Source organism: Malania oleifera, chromosome 7 (assembly GCF_029873635.1).
Source record: "Malania oleifera isolate guangnan ecotype guangnan chromosome 7, ASM2987363v1, whole genome shotgun sequence".
Taxonomy (NCBI): Eukaryota; Viridiplantae; Streptophyta; class Magnoliopsida; order Santalales; family Ximeniaceae; genus Malania; species Malania oleifera.
Window position 1 is genome coordinate 91,506,100 of NC_080423.1, and position 27,266 is coordinate 91,533,365.

General features: G+C 33.5%; 1 protein-coding gene across 3 annotated transcripts; it reads left to right on the forward strand.

Moving 5' to 3' along the window:
• Nucleotides 1-21,369: 21,369 nt before the first annotated feature.
• Nucleotides 21,370-27,008, forward strand: LOC131159739 (uncharacterized). 3 transcript variants are annotated; one of them, XR_009137860.1, is made up of 4 exons: nucleotides 21,370-21,821; nucleotides 21,934-22,001; nucleotides 22,109-22,227; nucleotides 26,630-27,008. XR_009137860.1 is itself a non-coding variant. In XM_058114883.1 (3 exons), the coding sequence occupies exons 1-2, from the start codon at nucleotides 21,417-21,419 to the stop codon at nucleotides 22,225-22,227; spliced, it is 699 nt and encodes a 232-aa protein (XP_057970866.1). In that variant the 5' UTR covers nucleotides 21,370-21,416; the 3' UTR covers nucleotides 26,630-27,008. The 3 variants fall into 3 exon arrangements, 2 of the variants coding, with proteins under 2 accessions (XP_057970866.1, XP_057970867.1); XM_058114883.1 differs by having other exon boundaries at nucleotides 21,934-22,227; XM_058114884.1 differs by having other exon boundaries at nucleotides 21,393-21,821; nucleotides 22,109-26,906.
• Nucleotides 27,009-27,266: the final 258 nt, after the last annotated feature.

The following is a 27,266-nucleotide window of genomic DNA, read 5'->3' on the forward strand; positions in this document are numbered from 1 at the left end:
TGCATAACAAAAACAAAGCTATAGGAATCTTGCAATGACAATGCAAAGATCCTTAAGTTTGCTAGTTTATCCCAACACAAGATTTACAAAGTTCAAATCTGTGAGATAAAACTTAGCCAAACTCCCCAAAATCAATATCAAATAATTAATCAATACTATGGGAGTATTAGCAATATCTAGTAATCACAAGCACAATCAATAAGCTCTCACACTACTAAGATGTGTCAAGGGAATGAAGATTTGAGAGTATTTGGGCAAGGTAGGATTTTGAAAATAGAGAGAATTTTTTGCTAATGATTTTCTTAATTAATTGCTAATTCACACAAATGAACCCATATATATAGACCAAAGTCAAATTATGACCATTTAGGACATGTGGGGTATTATTAGGAAAGTTTTAAAACACATTAGAACTTTTAACCCAGTTTAACCCTTTTAACCTCGGTAAGTAATTAAGTAACCCGAGAGGATTCGGGTGGTTAAGCTTAAGTTCGGTCGCCCGAATAGACTCAACTCAAAAAGGCCTTTTAAATGGTTCAGGTGCCCGAGTCTAGGTTTGGTTGGCTGAACAAAAGTCAGAAACATTATGTCCGCAGTTTGGGTGCCCAGATATAAGTTCTATTAACTGAACTAGCAAGTTCGGTCACCTAAGGCCTTTTTGAACTTGAAGGTTCGAGCACCAGGGTTGGTGAAAAGTGCTCTGACACTTGTTCGATCGCACATGGATGGTAGGTTCACTTCTAGTTCAGTCGCCTGAAGTCAGGTCAAACCGCAGACTTGTAGCAGTTCGGGCGCCTGAGGTGTTTTGAACACCTGGGGTTCGGTTGCCCGACCTCTCACAATTATGCCAATTATGTTCAATTTCATTTCAAGTTGATCCCCTTATTGTGAATGTGAATGGGGACTATGTTGTGCATATGTGTAGGGACCTAAGGTCTTTGAGGACACCGAAAAAATCTGGCATCAGTCGACCGGGTGCCCTAATGACATTCTGTTCCCTATGGTTAATCTACGGTCATTTTAAGCTTACAATTACCTACATGCATGACATGCAGAGATTATTACAGACCGATATAAATTATTACAGACCCAAATATAATAAATGCATTTACAAATGAAGCATAAGCAGGTCTTCTTCTTTTGCCCTTCATTTTCTCATTGAATATGTCAGGAGTATGATCTTTAAGACTTTCAGGCTTCCATCAATCCTTTCTCATGTGTGTGCATTGAATTAATGACATGTTCAAGTACTAGGCACCCACATTAGTAATATGCAGTTTGTCATAACCAAAATCAGGGATCGGACTCAAAAGTCAACAATATATGTGTGTATGTGTACATTTAGGTATATTGTACTCTGGTATTGCAGTTTGGTATATGTTGGATGTGTATGTTCTTCTGCTACTTAGGAGTTATATGAAATGCATAGAATACCACGGTCCCATTTCGACCGTGATGACATCAGCTATGTTCATGTAAGGTTTCATAACCCATTTATTAATATAGAAAAAGGAAAAAAAATGGATGAAAATTTCAATTCATTACAGACAATGCTAAGATCTTCAAGCTAATGAGTTTTTCCCAACACAAGATTTATCAAGTTAAATATGTGGATAAACTCTTGCTTAACTTTCCAAAATCAATAGGAATCAACACAACACAAATGAGAGTTTTTAAGCAAACAACAAAGGAGTAATAGCACAATAAGAACTCTCACAATACTTGGATTGATCAAAGGAAGGAGTGTATGAGAGTATTTGTAGTATAGGCAAATTAGGCTATTTGAATTTGAGAGGATTTTTCACTAATGATCTTGCTAATCTACTGATAATTTTCACAATTGAGGCTCTATTTATAGAAGTAGGCCAAATTATAATCATTAAGGACATGGGGGGAATTAATAAATTATGTTTTAAAACCATTAAGAAATATTAATCCCATTTAACCATGCTTAACCGCAGAAAAAATAAAACTCGAGAGTTTTCGGGTGGCTGAACCATGGTTCGGTCGCCCGAACAGAGACAACGAAAAAAGTCAGTTTTTGAAGTTCAGTTGCTTGAGCATGAGTTCGATTTGCTGAACCAAGGCGATTTCCACATTGTTTGAGATTCGGGTGCCCGGTCGAAAGTTCAGTTAATCGAACTCATGTGTTCGGTCGCTCGAGGCTATTTTGAACGTATAAGTTCAGGCTGCCGAGTTGTTGGGAAAAGTGTGATCAGCGGTTCGGTTGACCATGGACGGTACGTGTATTTTAGTTCATTTTGTCAAACTCAGGTCAACATGTTGACCGATCCATGGTTTAGGCGCCCGAGGTGTTTTGAACGCCATGGGTTCGGTCGCCCGACCTCTCACAGATTTTGCTTGTTAAGTCTAATTTATTTTAATTGATTCCCCTGATAATGTAAGTGATTATAGAGACTATTTTATGCATTGTGTAGGGACCTAAGGGTCTTCTAAGGTCTTTGAGCTTACAATAACCTACATGCATGATATGTAGAGATTATTACAGACCTTTTCCTATATTTACTATTACAGACCCGAATAGCGCCATAAAATGAATTACAACATAAAATAATCTTCAGGGTCTTTAGGATTTACTTCATGTGCCATCAATTGATCTGCTAATATAAGCCTGCACACAAACTAGGTAGCCATCAAATACTTGAGTATTTGTCATTATCAAAATCGGGTATGACCTATGAGGTCAACACAGTATTCACACACATTCATATCAATCATCTCACAAAGTCTACAAACATATACATCACAGTTCATCCACACAGGATACAATACAAGCTACAACATCCACACAGAATACCACACGTATACTTCACACGTCCAATATTAATCATACTACAAAGATCCACGTATACACATACATCACAACACATCCCCGCTGGACACATTACATTCCATTGATCTCAGTACGTGGCCCACACAGGGCAATTGCATACCTCTCAGTACGTGGCCCACATAGGGCTACTACATACAACCCAGTACGTGGCCCACATAGGGCTACTACGTACTATCCAATATGTGGCCCACATAGGGCTATTGTGTAAAGACCCGAAAAATAATAGTAATTAAATAAGGAGGAAAAGGAAAATTTAAAGGAGGTAAAGCAGGGTTGACGAACTCCTTTATACGGTTCGTAGACAAGGTTTAGTGCCTCGTCGATGAAGAGATACCGAGAGAGGGACATGCAGACCCTTTGGTTTGTCGACTAACTTATTATCCTTATTGACGAACTTCCTTCTTCGGTTCGTCGACGAGTCCATGTGTCTCGTCGATGAAGTCACGTGGCAGCAGTCTATATATATACGCAAAATCGGATTTTGGACGAAAATTCAGCTAAATATCTCTCTCTCTCTCTCTCTCACACTAGATTTCAAGATTCTCTACATTCTCTTTAGATTTCCGGATTTGTTTCTCCCTGGTTCGATGATCAGAAGCTACCATGATGATCCTAAGGAGATTCTTTACAACTTAGCCGAAGCATAATTTCGAATTGAGAAGTTTGGGAACCATCCCAAAATCAGGGTAAGCAGGTTATTTAAGGGTTATTTGTCTTGTAGGTTTTTTTGAACCCAGATTTGGTTTTAGATGTTATACTGGTGTTTGGGATGATTAAATTCGGCTATTGTGAATTCAGGGTTTTGGGGCTAATACTACAGGCAGGTTAGAGAACCTAGTGGGTGTTCTCAGGAACCCAGGTAAATGATAAATAGTTTATAAATTCAGGAAATGTGAGTATGGAAATTATTCTAAAAATTTAGTTAATTAACAGGGAAATATGTATGTGTATAATTTCAGGATTATGAAATTATGAACGTCGTGGGCATAAGTTAGAGATCAGTAAACGAGCCTAGTTTGTCAAGTAAGGGAAATATGCTATGCTAGGAATTTTAAGAATTTTATCAATAATATATATGTGTTTTGGGGTAAATTTTATAGAGTATATAAATTATCTCCATTATCAGAAAATACAGATTTCAGTGCAAGGGTTTTTATTTATTTAGTTATGTGACATGAGTTAATATAAGAACAGTTCAGAATTTATTCAATATTTCAGAATATCATGATTTACAGTATTTTTGCATAGAAATATGTTTTACTAGATTTTATAGAATTATGAATTACAGTGTATATGCAGACATATATTTTATAGATAGATATTTTACAGATCAGATAATTCAGTATATTCAGTTCAGATATTACAGATCAGATATTACAGTTATTTCAGTCAAATATTCCAGTATTTCAGATCAGTTTATAGTGTTATGGTTATTTTGGAATCATGATGAAACAATATATATATATATATATATATATATATATATATATATTAGTATGATATAATATCAAACCCTAATGAATTATTTTAGTCAGATTTAGTTGGCAAAGCACTGTATTGTTGCTATTTTAGAACAGAGTGCAACCACATATCTCATATAGTATGTGGATTTCAGTCAACCATGCCTTTGAAGGGATTGTAGATTCCCCAGTAATCTAGGCTAAGGTGGCTGGTTTGATGAGGTAGAGATCAGTTATCGTGCTTGGAGGGATTGCAGGCTCCCCAGTATTATGGGTTGAGGAGGCCGACCTGATGATGATAGAGTTTTTAGTTGACTTATCCTGGTGGGTCAACTAGAGTTAAGTCTCGCCTACGGGCCGCACAACCCTGTCATGAGGGGTTGAATCATGACATACAGATTTCCAAGGTAGTATATATATATATATATACAGATTTACAGAATAACAGCAAATCTATTATAATACTAGAAGTATGATTAAATAGAAAGCTCAGATATTACAGATATATTTTAAGTCACATAGGTGTGAGTTATACTGTGTATTTTGTTACAGGCTATCTCAATTTTAGTTATTTATCAGGAAATTATTTATGTAAACTCATTTGCCACACATTAGTAATAGCATATTTCGTCTTACTGAGCGTTGTATCATCCCAGTGATTTAACATTTTTCACGTGATCCAGTTAGACGAGCAAATCAAGTTCGAAGATAGGGAGGTCGGTTGCACTGCCCTGTTTGTAGGTTAGGTGTTTTCTGGAGAAAAGTATTTTTGGGTAGATATTAGGAGTTTTGATAGATGATATTGGAGAGTTATGTGTATGTATATTTTGGGGAGATACTGGATTCTGGTATTGTGTATATGGTTGTACAATATTATGTTTTTTGCTACATAGGTTTTTCCATAGTTGTTACAGGGGTATCAGAGTAAATGATTATCAGTCTATTTATGTATTATTTTATTTAAAAAATTGGTATGAAATTTCAGGTCATTACATACTCCGTACTACCCAGTATGTGGCCCACATAGGGCTACTACGTACTATCCAGTACGCGACCCACATAGGGCTATTGCGTACTACCCAGTATGTGGCCCTTATAGGGCTATTGCGTATTTCATATGAAGCTTTCACAAAAAAATCTCACACGCACATTTATGTATACAACTAGACATTATTCACAACCAAACAATATTCACAACCAAACAGTATTCACCACCAAACAATGTTTATAGCCAGGCAGTATTCTCAACCAGACAATATTCACAAGCAAACAGTATTCACAACCGAACAGTATATACAACCCGATAATTATGAAAAGTTTTTCTCATGCTACACAGTTTTTCCTCAAATCTGATTTGTGATTAAAAACTATTATTTTCAAATGCCTAAACCATTCAGAAAATCATACTATAAATATATGATTCAAATACTCAAAATTATCTTGTTAACCTTATTAAAAAGTTGGTATAATTTTATTCCCCTCACTTAATATTTGAAATTCAGCCTAAAACGAACGGGAAACGGAACCTTGTATTCCACAAAATCTTAACTTAATCAGTTCAACTCCAGAATATTTATCATTTAACATTTCCTAGGCCCACACACTCCCAATAATTAATTTAATATTAAAAATATCTTGCTTACCCTAGTTTTGGAGTGGTGCCCAAGAACTCCAAATCAAGTTTCTGCTTCGATTAACTTGGAAAGAATCGCCCCTAGAACCACATGGTAGCTTTTGATCGTCAAATCGGGCTACAATCGGACCAAAATCGTAGAGAGAAGGTAGAAGGGATGAAACCTTAGAGAGAGAAAGAGTGAAGAGAGGAATTTTTCGTGGATAAAAATGATCCAAGGCCTATTTATCGGTTGGCCCTCATCGACGAATTTAAAAGGTTCGTCGACGAGTCCAAGAAGGACACTCGTCAACAAGAACAGCGGGTTCGTCAATGAGTCAATTAAAACCTAAAATTCCTTGGCTCTTGGATATTCCTTGTCAATGAGCACAGGGCTCTCGTCAACGAGGCCCTGCTGTGCTGCCCTTCAAATTTTCTTTCTTTCTCTTTATTTATTTCTCCTTTTTATTTTATTTATTTTTCTTTTATTTTTTGGGTTTGGGTTATTACAGCCTTTGCATACCTTTTGATAAGCTTTGCCTACTTTCAATGTATTCACATCAAGTTTGGGCATTTGTCAAGTTCATATTCAAGATCCACATGCTTACTCTCACATCATCTTATGAAAAACTGGTTTGATCTTGAGGTTTGATTAACTTTATTATTGAGCATTCAATTGCATATTTATAAGCTCATCTATTCCTATATTCTTTTATTTAAAATCTTATATTGGGAGCAAGAATTCGAATCTCACATATATACTTGTTTGAAAAATCTTTTGTAATATTCAAAGACATATTTTTTATTCAAAAGATTTAATATTATTTCTGCAAAAGGTATTTGAAAACAAAAGATTAAACCATTGTGATATTCAAAGCTATATTCTAATTCAAAGATTTTATATTTTATTATTCTTGCAAGAGTTATTTGAAAGCAAACCCTAGAATCTCCTAAACATATTTGTCAAGATATCATTTTTGGGACATATATTTTTCATATAAAGATCATATCTTTACATACAACATTGAGAAAATTATAATCTCTCATGAGCTTCATATTATACCTTCTGAGAGTGCTTAGGACTGATTATACTCATTAGCTTATTGAGAAGTGTTTGAGTATTCAGGAATATTTAGTTATTATTTGTATTAGTGGTTCGATTTGTGAATCGTAAGGAGGAAGTTACACCTCTTGTAAGCAACTGATTAGGAGATAGCTACGTCTTTTGTAACTAGAAAATTGTAACGAGAAGCTCCGTCCCAAGTTAAGGAGCAGTATAGTGGAATCCTTGGGTAGTTCACCCAAGGCGAGGATGTAGGTCGGGTTGGCTAAACCTCGTAAAAATCGTGTTTGCTTCTCTCTTCCCTGAACTCTTTTAATTTCTGATTGCACTGAATTATTTGGTTGTTGTGTATGTGTTAAATGTTTAGTACGTTTGTAAGTAATTGGGTAATATTGGTTGATTGATAAAATCACACATTAAATTGATAAGTTATGAAATTCTGAGCCGATTGTCAAGTAGCTTGTGTGTGCGATTGTAAGTTTTTAAAATTAGGACTTAAGAGACCTAAATTTTAAAAATACCCAATTCACCCCCCTCTTGGGATTACACATAAATTCACTTTAGGGGTTCCTAAGTTAAGATGATAGTTATGCAAAAGTTCTTGTGCAAGGATTATATTTTCTTGGATAGATCTTCCAGTGATAAAAGTTGCTTGGTTCAAGTTAATAAAGCTAGAAAGACAGTTTTGTAGCCTATTTGCTAGAATCTTTGGAGGTTTTAGAAGCATTTCTAACTTTAGGAATTTGCATTAGAAGAGTAGGATTGATTTTCTTTAGCATTTTAGCATCCTTGAAAAAAGAAATAATGCATCATTGAAGAAAGAAAGAATGGCTTTAACCAAATCATTTATAATGATGCTCCAGCATGATTTGTAGAATTTGGCATTGAATCCATTTAGACCTGGAGCTTTGTCTGTAAGAAATTATATGCTATTATTTGCTATAAGCATAGGATCTTTAAATCATCATGATCTTCACATATATGTTATACCTTTATGCGGAAAAATAAGAAAGCCATAAAGTCACATACCAAAATCGTTCATGGTGTATGTCAACCGAGAAGAACGCTCGTAGAAACTGTAGAAATCGTTTCTCTTGCTTCACCCCAATCTCTTTCCGTACTTCACCAGATTTATGGGAATATGGATGATGAACAGAGAGCTAAGGCAGAGAGAGGACAATTCCTATATGCCTTACTTTTATTCTATTGCCATACAGAATAATATCTCTATATCACTACTCCCCATAACAATAGCTATATATAGATACATAGGAAAGTCTTCAACTTCCAGCTTTTAATCTCACATTAACTCTTTAGTTAATCCACTATGACCTTTCATTCCATGACCTTTCATTATCCTCTATCAAATGATACATATAATATTCATGTGGGTCATAGACATATTCTTACATTCTCCCACTTGGCCCATATGAATCATATTAAGTTGGATTAGCAAGATAACCATAACATGCACACAACATTATACTTTAGTGAGATTACCATAATATTATAATTAAATAACTCTCTAACACGAGTCATGGTGGTAAATATCATTAAAACAACATCTTTCCTTCCATGTACTACAAATGCTAGCAAATCATTTAACTATAATCTATAATAGGAAGTAACCATAATGTCCCTGTAATGTCTTTTGTCAAAGACCATTCCTGTTAACAATAATCCATCTCTATAATTACGTAATTGATGGTAAACTGGAATAAATGTTCAAAAACACGATTATTGATATCATTATACACGCTATAAAACAAAACATAAAGATCAACAATCATACATCAAAGATTACAACAAAGACCCATGTGATCAGCATGTTTCCTAAATTTCTTTGGTGCCAACCCCTTAGTTAAACGATATGCTATCATGAGCTAAGTCCTTATATCTTCTATAAGCACTATCTGTTTTCGAACTTCCTCCTTAACGGCCAAATAATTAAGCTCCATGTGTTTAACGCCATTAGAATATTTGTCATTTTTGGAGAAAAAAACTGCTACAAAATTATCACAATAAATTCCCAACGGCCTGGCTATACTATCAACAATTCCAAGTCCCGAGGTAAAGTTCTGCAACCACAAAGCATGAATTGTGGCCTCAAAGCATGCCACAAATTTAGCTTTCATAGTAGATGCTGCTATGATAGTTTGTTTGGCGCTCTTCCATGATATTGCTCCTCCAGCTAATAGGAACAAATAACCAAAAGTTGACTTTCGACTATCAACACATCCAGGAAAATCTAAACTGGAGTAACCAATCACCTCCAACTGATCTTGTAAAGCCCTGACTTGCTACGTGGGGCCCGAGGTGCTACTTTAGTGACGTCTGTGTACCTGATATCATATTCATTATATAAATGCAGCGGAAATAAATGATACATTCCTCAAAATACATTACCAGAGTTCTAAACTACCTTGATACACAAAGGTCTCCAAATATCCATATTACAAACCATAATACAATACAAAAACCAACTCAATCCATACAATCATTATACACCTCTAGGGACATCAGACCTAATTGAAACACATTAGAGTTCTTGCAAACACTCACAAAAATTAGCTATCACCTCGCCCTGGAATTCACTAAGCTCGATCTCGAGATGGTCTTGAAAAGATGATTTGTATATTGAGGTGAGACACTTCTCAGTAAGGCAAATTAAGTTAATATTAATTTGTGTCTAACTTGAGTTTTAATGTATACAAACTATCATCAGTTGTTAATTAACCACAAATATAAAATCATTCTCAGACCATGCTCACACACACACACACACACACACACACATACACAATTATTTATAAGCGAAAGTTCCGGAGGACAGGGGAGATTACACGCCCATTCATGTAGCTCCTCTCTGTTCTAATGCATTATGCAACCTGGTATGGCTACAACTGATACCTATCAGGGTACTCGCCCTTCTCAGCAAGCCCTCGGGAGAAGAGTTTACTTTGCCATAAACACTCATGCAATTTAATTCACATACAAATACTCACACCTTTACAGTTGAAAAATATGCATTTGCTTCGTCAGTATAAACTAGTTCAATAAATAATAACACCATTTATGTAAATTAGAATATATATATATATATATATATGTAAAAAACACTCCCTGGGACTAACGACGTGCTTAACCCCCATGAAGGGTTGTGCGGCCTGAAAGTTGGACTAAACTTTGGGGGATCAACCCAGACAAAGTCAAAGTAACCATCTGCTACTACGTATGCAGGCATCCGCAGCCCATTTGTAGGTTCGATTGCCTTACCACTTCCTGGTCTGGACCCCAGGGAAGGCACAACCTCTACGTAGGCCAATCGGGAGAAACCACCCTACACCTCTCAATACAGTGTGGGTGCACATGGTCAAATAATAATTCCCTAGCAATGGTACCGTGCTCACAATACAACTGGTCCTCAGGGTTCTTAAACCATATCATGCAATTTAAGTAATAAAAATTGTAGTATAAATCTCATTTCATATACAACCTGCCATTTAATAAAACCTGGCCCCTATCATCAAACAAAACCTACCTCACAGCTGTTAAATAAAACTTGACCCTCGGCCGTTAAATATAACCCAACCCTTGATCGTCAAGTAAAACCCGACCTACAATCGTTAAATAAAACCCAGTATTTTTCATAGCCAGTTCCAGTATATTTCACAAACAATTCAGTATTTTTCAAAACCATACCCAAACTCAGTTATACCATAACTTATACCGATTATTCACCTACCACACGATTTTCAGTATTTGAATATAGTCCAATAAATAACCAGCAAAAACATAATATATTTAGTTCGCATGATAAAACCAAACTTTCCACCGTTCATTTTATTCAAAATACCAAAAGATATAATCGTAGTTTATAAACCCCCCTTTTGAACGATTGGTTTTCGAAATAACTTTGAAACTATAGGTATACATACATATAACACCTTTTAGTCGGTTCAAATTTGATAAAAACCTGACTTAACTTAATCCCCTTACCTGTTCTTGAAAAAGAAACCGATTCCATTTGAAAAATGGAAAACCCTAGCTTTTCGATCCCGTCGCCGAAAATGATCCGGCAAGTTGAGAAAAGAGGGGAAGATGATTAGAGATCGAGCATGGGCTCCAGGTGAAGCTACGGGAGAGAAAGAGAGCCACGAGAGAGTGAGAGTAAAGAGAGAGAGAGAGAGAGACCAAAAACCCTAAGAGAGAGAGAGAGAGAGAGAGAGAGAGAGAGGGGAAATTTTTGAGTTATAAACAATATGCATTGCTTAGCCCTTAAGTAAGCAAACTCGTAGGAAAATGGTCAACGGTTTTCCCTGCATTCACAAAACCATCAATGGTTTAGTAGTTGACCCACCCAGATGACTAAAACCGGCGACGGTTTTCCCAAGCTCTATAAAATCGTCGACGGTTTGGGTCCTGCCAAACCAATTTCCTTCTTTTTCCTTTCTTTTCCTTTATTTATCTCTTCCTTATTTATTTTCTTTTATTTTACGGGTTTGGGTTTCTATAGATTTGATTTTGATTTGTGAGCATACAGTGTCCCATTCCTTTCAAAATTTTCTTTGTAGCTGCAAAACTGATATCTGGTCTCATACAAGTTTGCACATACATCGAACTTCCAACAATAGATGCAAAAGGAATATTTTCCATTCTTTTCTTTTCTAATCCATTCTATGGACAATCCTTTGCACTGATCTTGTCCCCTTTACAAATAGGAGTAGGAGTTGGCTTACATTCAGCCATATGAAATATTTCTAGAACTTTATTGATATATCCCTTCTAAGACAATCCTAACAATCCACGTGATCTATCATAGAAAATTTCAATTCGTATTACGTAATTTGCCTCACACATATCTTTCATTTCAAAGTTCATAGAAAGAAATCTCTTGGTATCATTCAATAAACCAAGATCATTACTGGCAAGCAATATATCGTCAACATATAGAATCAAAAAGATAAACTTGCTCCCATTGACCTTTAAATATATACACCAATCAACAGTATTTTCCTTAAATCCAAATGTCGTGATGGTATTATTAAACTTAATATACCATTGTCTAGAAGCTTGTTTAAGTCCATAAATTGACTTCTTTAACTTGAAAACCATATGCTCCTTACCTTTAATCATTAAACCTTCAGTAAGATTCATATACAACTCTTCGTCTAAATTCCCATTCAGAAAAGTTGTTTTCACATTCATTTGGTGTAACTCTAAATCAAAATGAGTCACCAAAGTCATTATGATTCTAAGAGAGTCCTTTTTAGATATAGGAGAGAATGTCTCTTTATAACAAAACCTTCCTTTTCAGTGAAACCCTTTGCTACTAGTCTAACTTTATATTGTTCAATATTGCCATTACAGTCGTGTTTGGTCTTAAAGACCCATTTACACCCAACTGTTGTAAAACCTTCAGGCAAATCAACGATGTCCCAGACTTTATTATGTTTCATAGATTTCAACTCATCATTTATAGCATTGATCCACTTTTCAGAATCATTACTTTCAAAAGCTTGTGAAAACGTAACCAGATCCTTACTAGTCCCTAAATCATAATTAGATTCTTACAGATATACCAAATAATCATCAGGATTAGCTGATCTCCTTTCTCTTTGAGATCTTCTTAGTGCTATTTCTCGTGATTGTTTTGCAATTGGTTCAATGGTGACATTTTCATTACAAAGTGACAAATCACCAGATTGTTGTTCAATGTTATCATACTGTTCAATAACTAGAGGAACAACAATATCTATTAAAGGTCTAGATATCGAAATAGGAACCCAAATTTATTTAATGACCACATTACGCGATACATTACTCCCACTCATTTCACCATTCTCAAGGAACTTGGCATTTCCGGTCTCAACAATTCTCATACTATGGTTAGAATAGTAAAACATATACCCTTTAGACTTTTTTGGGTAACCAATAAAGTACCCGCTTATAGTTCTAGAATCCAAATTCCTTTCATGTGGATTATAGATCCTAGCCTCCGCTAGACTACCCCAAACATGAAAGTGCCTTAAACTCGGTTTGCTTCCCATCCACAATTCAAAAGGAGTTTTCTAAACTGCCTTACTAGGAACCCGATTAAGTACATAAATAGTTGTCTTAAGGGCCTCCATCCATAATGAAATGGGTGCTGAGGAGTTACATAACGTACTCCTAACCATTTCCATAAGAGTAGGATTATGCCTTTCAGCCATACTATTTTGCTGAGGCATACCGGGCATTGTGTATTGTGCTCAAATACCACGCTCTTCTAGGAATTTAGCAAATGGTCCTAGACATTGTCTAATTCCATCATACCTACCATAATACTCACCACCTCTATCAGATCTAATGTTTTTCATTTTTCTATCTAATTGTCGCTCAACTTCAGCAATATATGTTTTTAAAGCATCTATTTCTTGAGACTTTTCATGCAACAAATTGATATAACCATAACGTGAAAAATCATCAATAAAAGTGATAAAATACTTTTCTCCACCAAAAGACGGTGACTCAAAAGGTCCACATACATCAGTATGAACAATCTCCATAAGATTTCCACTTCTCATGGCTCCTTTCTTTGCATATTTTGTTTGCTTTCCTTTAATGCAATCAACACATACATCGAAATCAGTAAAATCAAGGTTTGATAGAATCTTATCTTTTACTAATCTCTCCATTCTCTCTCTAGATATATGACCTAGTCTTTTATGCCACAAAAAAAAAGGAATTTTCATTTACTCTACTACGTTTAGTTCCAACATTATGATGCAGGGTGAGAAGTATTTCAGCAAAATTTTCATTAAGATTAAATTTATACAACCCCTCAGAAAAAACACCAGAACCAACACACAAGCCACTTTTCATAATACGAAAACCTTTATGTTCAAAATATAAATCATAACCGTCATTATCAAGTCTTGACATGGAAATTAAATTCCTAGAAATAGTTGGAACATTAAAGGTGTCAAACAGGTCTAAACAATGACCTGACTCTAAAAACAAGTGGAAGGTTCCAACACTAACAATAGGTACTAGATTTCCATTCCCCAAGACTATAAAGTGCTCATTTTCCTTTATGTTCTAGATTGTAAGGTATCCTTGCTTTGGATTTGAAACATAAACCGTAGAACCAAAGTCAATCCACCATGTATTAGAAGGAACTTATGTCATGTTTGATTCGAAACATACATAAGCTAATAGCTTACCTTTCTTTTCGAACCAAGCTTTATGTTTTAGACAGTTTTTATTTAAATGCCCATAGCCACGATAGAAATAACACTTTGGTCCATTATGTTCCTTTTTGTGAGCCTCATTAGCATAAGAAGTACTCGCTACCTTCAATGGATCTTTCTTTGAACCTTTCTTTGATTTCTTTTCCTTTACTTCCAACTGCATGACTCAAGACATTAATTGAATGTTGTCCTTGTTGTTTAAGCCTTGCCTCTTCTTGAATTAACATGCTTGCTAATTCATTCACATTCAACTTTTCTTTAATTGTGTTATAGTGAATCTGAAATGACCCATACTGAGGAAGCAAAAAATTCAGAATAAATTGAACAAGGAAACTCTCATCAACATTCGTTCCCAGAGATTTAGTCTAGCAGTTAGATTAGTCATATCAAGGACATGTTCGTTCATTCCTCGGCTACCATCAAAGTTTATGGTGGTAAGTTCAGTCATTAATCTCCCTGCAAGGGGCTTGCCTACTGAACAGGACTGATCTTTCACAGCTTTAAGATATTCCTTTGCATTTTCAAGTTGATGAAGTGTTGATTTAATATTGTTTGCTCTACACATCCGCATGAACATAATACTTAATATGTTCGATCTTTCCCATGGCCTATACAAAGCTCGCTGCTTCGAATTGCTTGTTTCAGTAATAGCTGCTGATTTATCAATTCATAGAGCTAAATCAAGATCCAGAACACCAAGGTGAAACTAAATCTATTCATTCTAGTCAAAGAAAGTTGTCCCATTAAAAATCAGAACATAAGAAGCTAGCGAATGTAGTGAAACAGGAACAAACACTGTGACAAAATGATCACAACATTAATGCTTTGAGTAAAACATTTCCCTTAGTAAATTGCATTCAATCTTTGGATCAACTTATGCAATATACTAACATTAATATTTACTGGTGATTTACACCCATCTAGGCATAATTGATAACCTTTTAAAGTTCGATTGGTCTGTTACCTTTGGGCATCCATCCTAATCTCACTACCATTCTTTCAATTATCCTGACTAATTTAATGATTACTTGAAATTTGGTGCACCTTTGAGTCAACCGTAATAATCAAATAATCATTCTGTAATAATATTTAAAAAAAAAAAAAACATAATTCAATTCAATGTTTATAATCTTTTTGAGTAAGATCACTTTGGTGACAACATGTTGATTACAATATAAATATTGATGGATAAATATCCAAGCAAAGAATTTGTCCATACTAAAATCAAATAATAAAGCATGCATAACGAAAAATTCCCAGACTGTTATGATGTCGTTTACTGAGGTGGCGCTGATGACGTGGCAGTGGGGCCTAATGATGATTGTGTTAAATTATACTAAGTCAATTCCCAGGTAAGTGGGGAGTCACAATGGACAGTTTAAGTCCCACTTTCCTAGATAAAATTTTCCTTGGATACGTAATTAAAATAATACACCACAGAATCAGCCATAATGTAAACCAGTATTTGAAAATAGATAATTAACCATACACACTTAAATACAATTATTCACCCAACTATAAGAATTTTACATGCTTACTTTTATGTAAAATTCGACAATTCATGCATGCATAATAACATTGTTAACATTGTAAACTTACTATTATAAAACATATAAGAGTTCCATACTTAATTAAATAATAAAATTGTTTGCATGTATTTTCATTTAATGGCTCAATTCAGTATCACTGTCCTGGGGAAAACCGTCAACGGTTTCAAGATGCTAGCTAGCAAGCACACAATTTCAAAACTATGATATTTCAGACCAACAAAACCTCATAAAACCAGCAAATATCTTATAAATTTTTTGGTATTATATGAAACATTAACAAGATTGTAAGGGGTTAACGGAAACGATCTTTTTCATAAAAGGAAGATCACGATAATTTTAACATGACTCTGATACCACATGTAAGAAATTATATGCTATTATTTGCTATAAACACATGATCTTTAAATCATCGTGATCTTCATATATATGTTACCTTTATGCGAAAAAATAAGAAAGTCATAAAGTCACATACCAGAATTGTTCATGGTGTATGTCAACCAATAAGAACGCTCGTAAAAACCGTAGAAATCATTTCTCTCACTTTACCCTGATCTCTTTTCATACTTCACCAGATTTATGGGAATATGACTGATGAACAAAGAGTTAAGGCTGAGAGAGGACAATTCCTATATGCTTTACTTTTATTCTAATGTCATTCAGAATAATATCTTTATATCACTACTCCCCATAACAATAGTTATATATAGATTCATAGGAAACTCTTTAACTTCCAGCTTTTAATTTCACATTAACTCTTTAGTTAATCCACTATGACCTTTCATTATCCTTTATCAAATGAGACATATAATATTCATGTGGGACATAGACATATTCTTACATTGTCATCAGAGAATGAAAAAACAACTCCTTTAATTGCTTCCTTGGTTACTTGCTGACCAAGATTTATCACATGGTAATCATGCCATTCATGGTAATCATGCCATTTATAGTTCAATATAGTCTTCAAAAGTTGAGCATTGCATTGAATATCCTTGGAGCAATTAGATCCCAGATTAATAAAGTAATTCAGGATAATCTCTTTGATTCCTTCAAAAGAATCAACCTTCTCCCCATTATCATCAATTAAGAATCTAATCTGGTTGTAAGTAGATCTGACCCTAACAACTTTGGAGAAGACTTTTGTATTCTGATCTCCCAGCTTTAGCCAGTTGACTCTAGATCTTTGTTTGAGTATACTCTCTTAAAAGGTGACAAGATTTTTGTATTTCTCGAATGCTTGATCCATCCTTTTAATCATCTGATCATCTGAATAGTTCAACATATCTAAATGAAGCTTCTCCACATTATCCACATTAGATTTATAATCCACCAATTGTAAGATGATATATTAGAACTTGAACTTATATGAGGTAAATTATTAGGTTAGGCCACCCAATCGCATCGCAGATCATACCCATGAATTTTAAATAAATTTGAATGAATAATTATTAGTTTAAGTTAAACTTTCTTAAAATCACTCAAAATCCAAGGATATGATTGATTATGTAAAATATGATATGATTAGGTAAACTAACCTAATAATTTTTTTTTCTTGTACAAGTCTAAGTTCTAATGTGTCATCTTACAATTGATGGATTCTAAATAATATATAGAGGAATCATCCTTTGCAAGTCTTTCTCATTTATAGAACCTCAAGGTTCCATTTGGATCAAAGATTTTGGTTGGCAAAAAAAAAAAAGGAGGAAAAGGGAAAATAAGAAAGAAATCTATTTTTCATGTATTTTCTCTTAAGATCAAATACTATTGAAATAAAAAAAATTATGAAAATTAAGAAAAATTAAATGTTAATCATGTGTAAACATTATCATTTTTTGGTTAAATTTCACAATTGGTCCTATAACTATGGGCCTAGTTGCAATAGGTCCCAAAACTTCAAATTCTTGCATTGGGATTCATACCACTACTTGACTTAGTGCAATGCAAATGATGGTATATTACATGATTAGTGGATGGTGAACCAATATTTAAGCACCTGGTAACTACCTAAATTAACAAAGAAATTTGAAGAGAATGTGTTTATTTCAAGTATTATTTAGTCAATGTAAGAGGGATACTTCACATGTTAATTGATACTGTTTATGCATGGAACCGGTGCTCTAAAGGTGCGATTGATACAATGCCTTATATGTAATCATAAGCTTAATGTTAAGGTTGGAGGTTAGGTCTATTATGTGTTAAATACTTAACTAAGAGTAGCTTCTCAAGGAGCAGGTTAGCTCAACCATGTAATAATCAAATGACAATACAACACCTTGAGGGGGAGGGGGAGTAATATTGTCAGAGACGTGTCAACTCCATAACCAAGAATACCCCTCCTAGGAGTAGGTTAGGCAATCACAACAAAAGAATGTCACAACCTTAGATACATAGTTAAGCTTCATCCAATTTAACGTGGCCCAAGGTTTAGTTAAAAAAAATATGATTCCCCGTATAAAAATACAAGAGAGGAAGATCATCCTGTTAGGAGATGTGTGGCTCGTATGTGTGTTGACAGCTGCATCCAGCTGAAAATGTTGAAGCTAGAGATGGATGGCCACCAACAATCTGCCTACCACGTTGAAATTATAGCTTCCATATTTGACTTCTTCCCCCTCCCATGAGTATATATATGTAATATATGTGTGTGTGGTTTGTGCAGTGAATTGCAGCATTGTGTGGTGAATTGAAGAAGTGTGATTGTGTGGTGAGTTGCAGAAGAGAGTTGTGCGTGCAGAGGGCTGTGTGTGAGGCAGAGTGAATCCTTGTGAGAGCGAGAGAGGAGTTGAGGGCAGTAGCCTCCTCCTTCTCCTTGTGTAAATCTCTCAATAATTATAGAGGATTTGAACTCTCCCGTGGATGTAGGTCACAGTGGACCGAACCACGTAAATCTGGTTTCACATTTGTATTGTATAATTTTTCTTGGGCGATTGTTGCTCGTCGATCATTTCCCAACACATCCACGGTTTAAGTATATTGATTTTTATGAGGCCACTATATAAAATAACAGATGTAAAAAGGAGAGTTCTCTCTCTCTCTCTCTCTCTCTCTCTCACACACACACACACACACACACACACACACACACACACACAACCTTAAGTGTTGGAAAAGTCCTTTTGAAGACACTAATTAAGCCCTCCTCAACTTGCCCTCCTCTCATTCTTGGAGTTTTAAGGCTAAACAGATAATTTGGTGATTTTTGGTATATAGCAACACCAAAGAATATCAACATTATTAGCTAATTATTATCATGTTCATTATCTGCATATGCATCTAAAAAATCCACTTAACAAAACTTATAAAAGACATATGTATGCATGTATATATTCACATGCATGATAAAATGTGGATATTGAATTGCACTTAGTCAATGTCCATACACGATGCAACCATATAAGATTAAAGAAAGTAAGGGCAAAAATCTATACCCTCACACAACTCTAATCTAGATTGATGTAATAAGTAGGAAGAGACCGACATCACAATGGATTGAAGTTTCAAGATTTAAGATGGTAATCAACTATTAAAAATCAACTTTGAAACTTGAAATCAGAATGACTAATTCCAATTCTTAGTGTTTGGTTTACAAAAATCTCATTCCTATTCTCTTTCTATGCAAGAATGAGATTCCTCTATGAGCCTACTTTTTGATTTCTATCACTTAACAAAATTTTGATTCCTAAACACTACACAATTTATATATTACCTGTGCCATAATACATATAGATACGTAGGTACATAAATATAGATGTATAATATTTAAATAATATAAATAATATATTACATAAATTCAACAGATATAATAACAATGCAACATATATTCCATATATATATATATATATATATAATTTTATTATTTAATATGGTATGATATAATTACATATTAAATTTTAAAATAGTATTAATATTATGAAATTATTAAATATATATAAATATATAATAACTTAATGATAATATACAAAAGAATATTATTGCATAATAAGAATATGTGCACGTGTACATATTACAATGTAATAATTTCTTAATATAATATAATATACATTGCATATATAAATTAAAAAACAATATCAATATTATGAAATCATAAATATAAATATGTAATAATATATTTAATAGTCATTATTATAAATATTTATTGTTATATATAAAATTATTACTGCATATAAAAAATAATAGAATAGGATAAAAATAATAAAATACTACAATTGTGGTAAGATTATTGATTTATTGTACAATTATTTGTGCTCTAAAAAAACAAAATGAAATATTAACAATTAATATCATTAATTCTAAAGATATTATAATGAAATTTAATAATGACATTATATAAAAGTAATATAATGCTATTTAATAAAATAAGTTATGGTCATTGCTTTATTATATTATAATTTAATATTAAATATTAAATAATATTATGCTAATATAATATCTAATATTTTGATTCCAATATCTTTTTTTATTTTAGTTCTAACTATGAATCAAACGCTACCTAAGTGCAACTTGGTCCATACTTCTCAGACTACTGGTACTTTACCATCTTAGTGAGTCCCAGTTAGTAGAAACCCATATTTTTTTTCTTTAAATTCCCATTTTCCGTAAGACCACACTGCATTAAGCCAAATAATTACAAAACCATCTATTAAAAATCTATAACTCATTTGCAATTAGGCCTATAACAAAGCAAAGCTTTTCAAATAATTATAAAAATGCTATTTAAAAATTTTGAAAAAAAGAATTAGCATTTTATTTTCTTATATAATTCTTAAAAATTGAACAATGATAAAGTATTCTTATAATTATGTGAGAATCTGAAAATGAAAAATAAAAATTGTTTTTAAAAACTAAATAAATTTATATGAACCCTCCCCAAAAACTTTGTCCCTTAATTATAATGAGATTCAAAACTCCAACATTCTAATGAATTATAACAGGGTGGGATGAAAATTATATGATGAAAATATATATATATATATATATATATATATATATATATATATAAATTTATAAACACAAATTTTATTTTGCTTCATTCCACTATCCCCTACCAAACAAACCACTAGTCCACTATTTAATTTTATTGAAGCCAACCTCCACAGGCATGATGCGGTGGAAAGACATCAGCATGTAAGAAGGAGTATTGGAGGTTCAATTTCAAATAGATACACTCATTGAGTCAGCGGTACCTGTGAATGGTAAAAATTTACTCTGTGAGTCAGCGGGAACCGTGAATGGTGAGAGTTTGCTCTGTTAGCCAGTGGGTACCGTGAATGGTTAGAGTTCTCTATGAGTCAACGGAGATTGTGGATGATAATGAAGATGTGTCTCGGGAGTCAGGTTGGCCGAACGTCCAACTGATGCGCGGAAGCCGTGTTCGCATTCTAGACTTTACCTTGATCAGCGAGACCTAGGGGGAGGACGCTGATCCGTAGGTTTGGTGCAATACCGGAGGGTCCGAAAGGCTTGTTGGTGGCTGAAGTTCCTATGTAATAAAAAAAAAAATTTATTGAAGCCAAACATGGATCAAAGTGCGTGGTTGGGCTTAATGGGCCAATGGAATGGACTTGATCAGCTCGATCCAGCCCAAACTAATCTGGGCTCCAAACGAAACTCAGCCCAAAGTTTGGGGTTTTGACTTTCGGAGTTTCATGGCTAGTCGAAACTGCCCTGCTCTTGTTGTAACGGTCTACATTTGCTTGCTCACTATGCTAGTTGGTGATCAGAAGCCGAAGCAGAAGCAGAAGCAGAAGCAGCAACCATGGCGGATCTCCGTGCACGCCAAGGCCAACAACTTCGATTTCAAGTTCATGGCCGCCACCAATATCTTGGCCGTTTGGGGATCATCTCGCCTCTCTTTGCTCTTCAGGCTCCGGGCATTTGCCCTCAAAGTGAAATCAGAATCCAAAGCTTCGACGCCCAAGAAACGGAAATCCCTAAAATCGAAATTCCTCCGTTTTCTCGGGAAGTTTCAGCCTCGGAGTTCCAAGAACAAAGTCGCTGCTCCTCCGGAAACTAAAACCCCCCTAAATCATTTGACCCGATTTGCTTGTGAGGTATGCCTCGCTTCAATCGCATTAGTAGCTGGTAATATGCATTTTCTTCAGTTTGGGCTGCGCAAACCGCTTGATTGATTCTTGTGGTTCTATTTATGTGTTTTTTTTTTAGGAACCAGTTTGCGTCAGTTCGCTGGTTATCGGAGGCATTGCTCTCATTTTCCGATGGATCTCTGAGATGTATGAATTGGAAATCATCCTTTACAGTTTAACGTTGTTATTATGCGTTGTTCTGTTGATCAAGAAGTTCGTGAACGGAAGATTTAGCAAAATATTGTTGATTTCAGCTGCTGCATTGATGGGTTTCTCAAATGCGTTTGATCTGAAAACCCTTTTGGATTATGATGGAGGCTACGTTTTAGAATGTGTTTGGAAGGCATTGAATTATGCTAACTCTTCAACCTAGGTATGAGTTTTTTTTCTTTATTTTTCGAACAATATTGCTACACTTATCCAAAAAAACAAAAACAAAAAAAACTATATATATATATATATATATATATATATATATATATTCAATTACAATTTCGTATACAATTTTGAAGTGTCAAGTTCATGGTCTGGGTAAATTGCATAATTAAAATGAATTTTTAATGGATATCCAAATCACTGTGGAGCAATATGAATTAATTCACTACTTTACAAGGATGCGACTTGGAAACAATTTGATGTTATTTGTTACTTTAAAAAAAAATATTAACTAAACATCACTTAGAAAATTACTTTTTCCATTTTTGTTTAGTTAGAAAATAATTACTTCAACCAAAACAACAAGTGAAATGATTTTGCTTCAATATCATATCCTATTCACAATATGAATAGAAATCAAATATTAAAATAAGCTTACACAAATAATAAAATCTAGGGCAAAAGACAATGACCTCACTTGAGGTTTGGCAAAAAGACAGAGATCTCTCTTGAGGTTTTAAAAATTTTAGGAAGTTTCCTTGAGGTTCAAGAATTTTAAAGACCTCCCTTAAAATTTGTCAAAATGACACAAATTTTCCCGTATATTTTGCAAAAATACAAGTTTTTTAAAGGGAGGTTTGAGTCTTTTTAACAAATTTTAGGGGAGGTCAGTAGCATTTTTGAAACCTTAGAAGTGATCCTTGTCTTTTTGTCAAATTTTAGGGGAAGTTAGTGTCTTCTACTCTAAAATCTAACTCACACTATAAAAATTTAGAAAATATTTTAAAAACTAGCTAAAGCAATTCTTAGCACATAGAACATCTCAAAAGTATGGTTGATTAATATATAGTTATACATATTCCTGCTTTTGTTGATGAGCAAGCCAACATAATAGAATTTTCTTTCATCATGCACTAAGAAATCTATTGCTTTCAAATGTTTATTTTGATCCAAGTTTGAAACCTTTGTGAACTCGTCCAAAACCTCTTGGTACGAGTTAGCTTTGCGACATGAAACTATGATAAGCATATCTTGCTTCATCTTTAGTTGTGAATTAAATAAAGTAGATGTGCTGGGTCACCTCTTAAACACGAACTTTTAAGAGTATATGTTGCATGATCACCAAAGTCTCCTTCTTAAAAACTTACACAATTAATTAGCTTTTTCATTTGTTGTCATATTTGTACTAAACTATTGATTCATTCAAAAAATATAGAACCCTCTGGCGCAAACAATAAGAGGAAACTATCAATCAAGTTTTCTCTACCACTAGCAACAAAACTCAAGAGGTGATTTAAATTAGATGGATGGATGTGTGACATGCAAGCACAAATACAGGAACATCAATTTATCAAAATGAATTAAGGGATTGAAATGAATTTTATAATTAGTTACCATTTTAATTAAATATAGTTATAAGATGGATTTATGCATTCTAATCATATATTATTAGTTGACCTAGAGTCAATAAGTACATATAAATTTTAGTACTTTGACAGATTGCACTGCATATACATGCAATGCTAGACATTATGAATGGATATCAATATTTTAAGTTGCATACATATTTTGCCAAGAGAAAAAACTAATTTTTGACAAGTAGAGAAAGATTCACCTGAAAACGTCCAAAAAAGTAATGAGCCCCATATATACTAAATCTCAGTGAATACCTCCTATATGATATAGTGAAATAGACCAATCCCAAAAAATACAAAAATAGAAAAATAAAAGAGTGATCTACACATCATATTTATATTTAGCTTTGATAATTTTATGTAGGGTAGTTTAAAGAAGATATCACATCAACAATAACGCAAAACATGATGCAAAGATTATATATAGATCATGAAACATATTATTTGTTGCATGATCCATGAAAAACTTGACTTCCCAAACATGGTACTCACAATGTCATACTATTTTTTTTTTTCTCTAGATTACAGAAAAAAAACATTTTTCTCATTATCTGAAAAATTAAGCTCACACATGGTCATGAGTTGTGTCGGTAGCATTCCAAGCACATGCTTTCGAAGCAAGTGCACCATCTAACCTATTCATGGCATTCATTTGTTCAATCGTGAAGGAGAACAAGATAAGATTTGACTCTAATTGAGGATTAAAATAGAACAATTTTGACTAATACCAAGCTGTTCATAATGATATAGTGATCTAATACTTAAATGGTTCATTGATAACAATTTAATAAAATCAAATGACTAACTACAAAAATTAACAAGTTCAAGTTCTATATTACAAAATAGTTTTTTCAAAGCTAATATTATCTTCGTAATTAATGAACATCACTTATACATGACCATTCTTCCACTCATTCATCCTTTAGATCACTCTAAATGCACTCATTGACTCTTACAATTAAACCAACTTGATTATTTGTTTAATCTTTTTTAATTTCCTTATTTTCCTCGACTCTCTTCATGCTTTAAATTAAGATCCACTTCAGCTAATATGGATCATAGGTGAGTATGTTTGCAGAAAATTGAAGGATGCACCATAGTTGTTAGAATCTTACGATTCACGATTTGATTTACATGCTTTGTATCAATTCCACACCAAATCGATTCGAATCTTACTAGTGAATCTAAAAACAACCGAGTTGTTTCCATATCTATTGATTCACCTTTCGAATATGACGAATCAATCTGAATCCATCGGTTTACACGATTCTCTAGACCAATCATATCCTGACAAACCCAACTAGTTTAAAACCCCAAAAATACATTTCTTTTTGTCATTGCTTTTATTTTTATATGTTACCTTCCATTCTTTGTCGACATCAATTTTGTGCTAAAAAAGATTAGAAAAGAACTTTAGGTTTAATGTTGCCTTCACAAAACCATTCATCACTCTTGGAGGAGTATAGTGTTTTGCCATTGAGAAGAAGGGGCAGAATACTCATGCCTCATGGGCTAAGATAATACTTGTATTCCGTTGTGTTGTTAAGATTCAAAAATTGATTTATTAGTAGTATATTTAATAATTATCATTTTTAAGTTAACTATTTTTATCTTTTTTTTTCCAAAAAAAAAGCATGAAATATTATTAAATTTTAATTGTTAATAAACACAAAAAAGATCAGTTTTTTTTTTAATTTTTCTTTTTATTAATTTTCTTGATTCCTTCCCTTAAACAACATAAAGTTCATTTTTTATTGATATTTCTTGACACATTCCCTTACTTTTCATTGTTTGGAGAAAGCTTACACATGAAATATTATTTTTTTAATGGTCAAAATTTAGAAGTATTTTACTATTTTGCTTGTTGTTCATATATTAATAAATGCATGTGCTTTAGAATTGATTTTGGAAGTTTGTACCAAATCTTACAAATCAATTTGATTCTTGAGTCCAAAAATTGGAATTTCGATTGATGATTCGAATCTCGATTTGACAACTATGGGTGGAACAAAAGCTTATGATTCTCAAACGATTTTCAAATCAAAGTAAGAAGGCATTGTGAGAATGACAACTTTTCTTGAGTAGACTAAATGCTCTTTCAATCGCATTTCTTGTTGAAGCCTAGCGGTGATTAAATAATGCCTTATATTTTGTTGGGTTGCTACTATTCTTTGACCACTTGTGGTGATGATATTGAACGTCTTTATATGGAGCTAAAAACCATGGCTTATGGGCAATTTGTGTACCCTGCATTGACAAGGTAATACTAAGTTACTAACCTTAACACATAATGACATGTTAATATTCTATAACTATTTAATAGTTTTAATTTGATATTTTTGCAAGGAAAAATACACATTACTTAGAATAACTAAAGGATGAGATCTTGATAATAAGACCCATTATTCTAATGCATTCTTACTTTGATTCAAAAACTCAACTTAGAATTATAAGTGCATCTTCCATCATAATTTTGTACGAACATACCAACCCAATGATCCTTGGTTAAAATGGTTATTTGAGCATGAAAGAAAAAAGAAAAATCATGAAATAAAGGAGGATTAAGCAAACAATCACGTTGGTTAGTTTGTACAGTTAAAAAGTGCATGAGAGTGGTTTAGACAAAGAACTAATAGATGAGAAAAGAGGGATTGTTTGGCTCAAAACATGTCGCTAATTACCAAGATAGGTGAATTTTTTCAATCATTTTTGAATAGAGAATTCATACAACTAGTTATACTTTGTATTTGGTTGTACTATCTCATTGGACTGTGCAAGGGGTTGAACAATTTGGTATTGATGGAAATAGATATACTTGTATGATTAATTAGTTTTGATTTTTGAATGATACATTTGTATGCTTTTTAAGTGTTTATTTGTTGTCAAAATAATTAATTAGCTTGACTAGTATATTTTCTTAATCCTAATGAGTCGATGCGAATGATGAAGGAAAAGGGTCCTAAGAACTCTTCTTATGGATTGCAGAGTTAGAAATTATCTTGTACTTAGTCATGATTGAACAGATGAATACGAGATATGGTTTGAAAGGACCACAGTCTTGGAAAGCATGTGCTTGAAATGGTAGCCTCAGGTGAGCATATATTTTCAGTCAATAATGGAAGGTGTTTTAAATCATTTGAAGACTTAGAAAACACACTAGACAGAATCTGTGCCTCGTTGGAAATTAGGTTTTTCATTGGATCATGCAAAATGTAAAATCATGATGAATGAGAAACCGCATGGACTTTGTACATTGCGATGAGGATTAATTTGTTTGTTTGTGTGCACTCTTAATTCTCCAATTTTCCAAAAGATTTTGCAAATTGCTTCATAATGAAATAGCAGTGTTATTTTTTTGTAGAACTATATTCTAATATGTGTATCATAATCTTGTATAATATTTTATTTTGAATATTTATATAGCATATTAACCTTTGCAAAACTGTCATAGTTGAATCTAAATATGGCATTCAGGTTGTAAAACTATCTGCTCATTCATTTATTTATAAAAATTTCAATTTGCCTTGTTTTATTATGTTGTATTGGATTTATTTAGCAGGTTTATAATATACATTATGCCTATTTTTTTGGGGATGTTTGGAATATCTTTTGCTGCTCATCA

Bases quoted from the DNA above. Each gene is read 5' to 3' on its own strand.
- LOC131159739 (XM_058114883.1), top strand. From the start codon at position 21,417: ATGGCTAGTCGAAACTGCCCTGCTCTTGTTGTAACGGTCTACATTTGC. The intron at 21,822-21,933 runs GTATGCCTCGCT...TTTTTTTTTTAG, and splicing joins TGACCCGATTTGCTTGTGAG to GAACCAGTTTGCGTCAGTTC.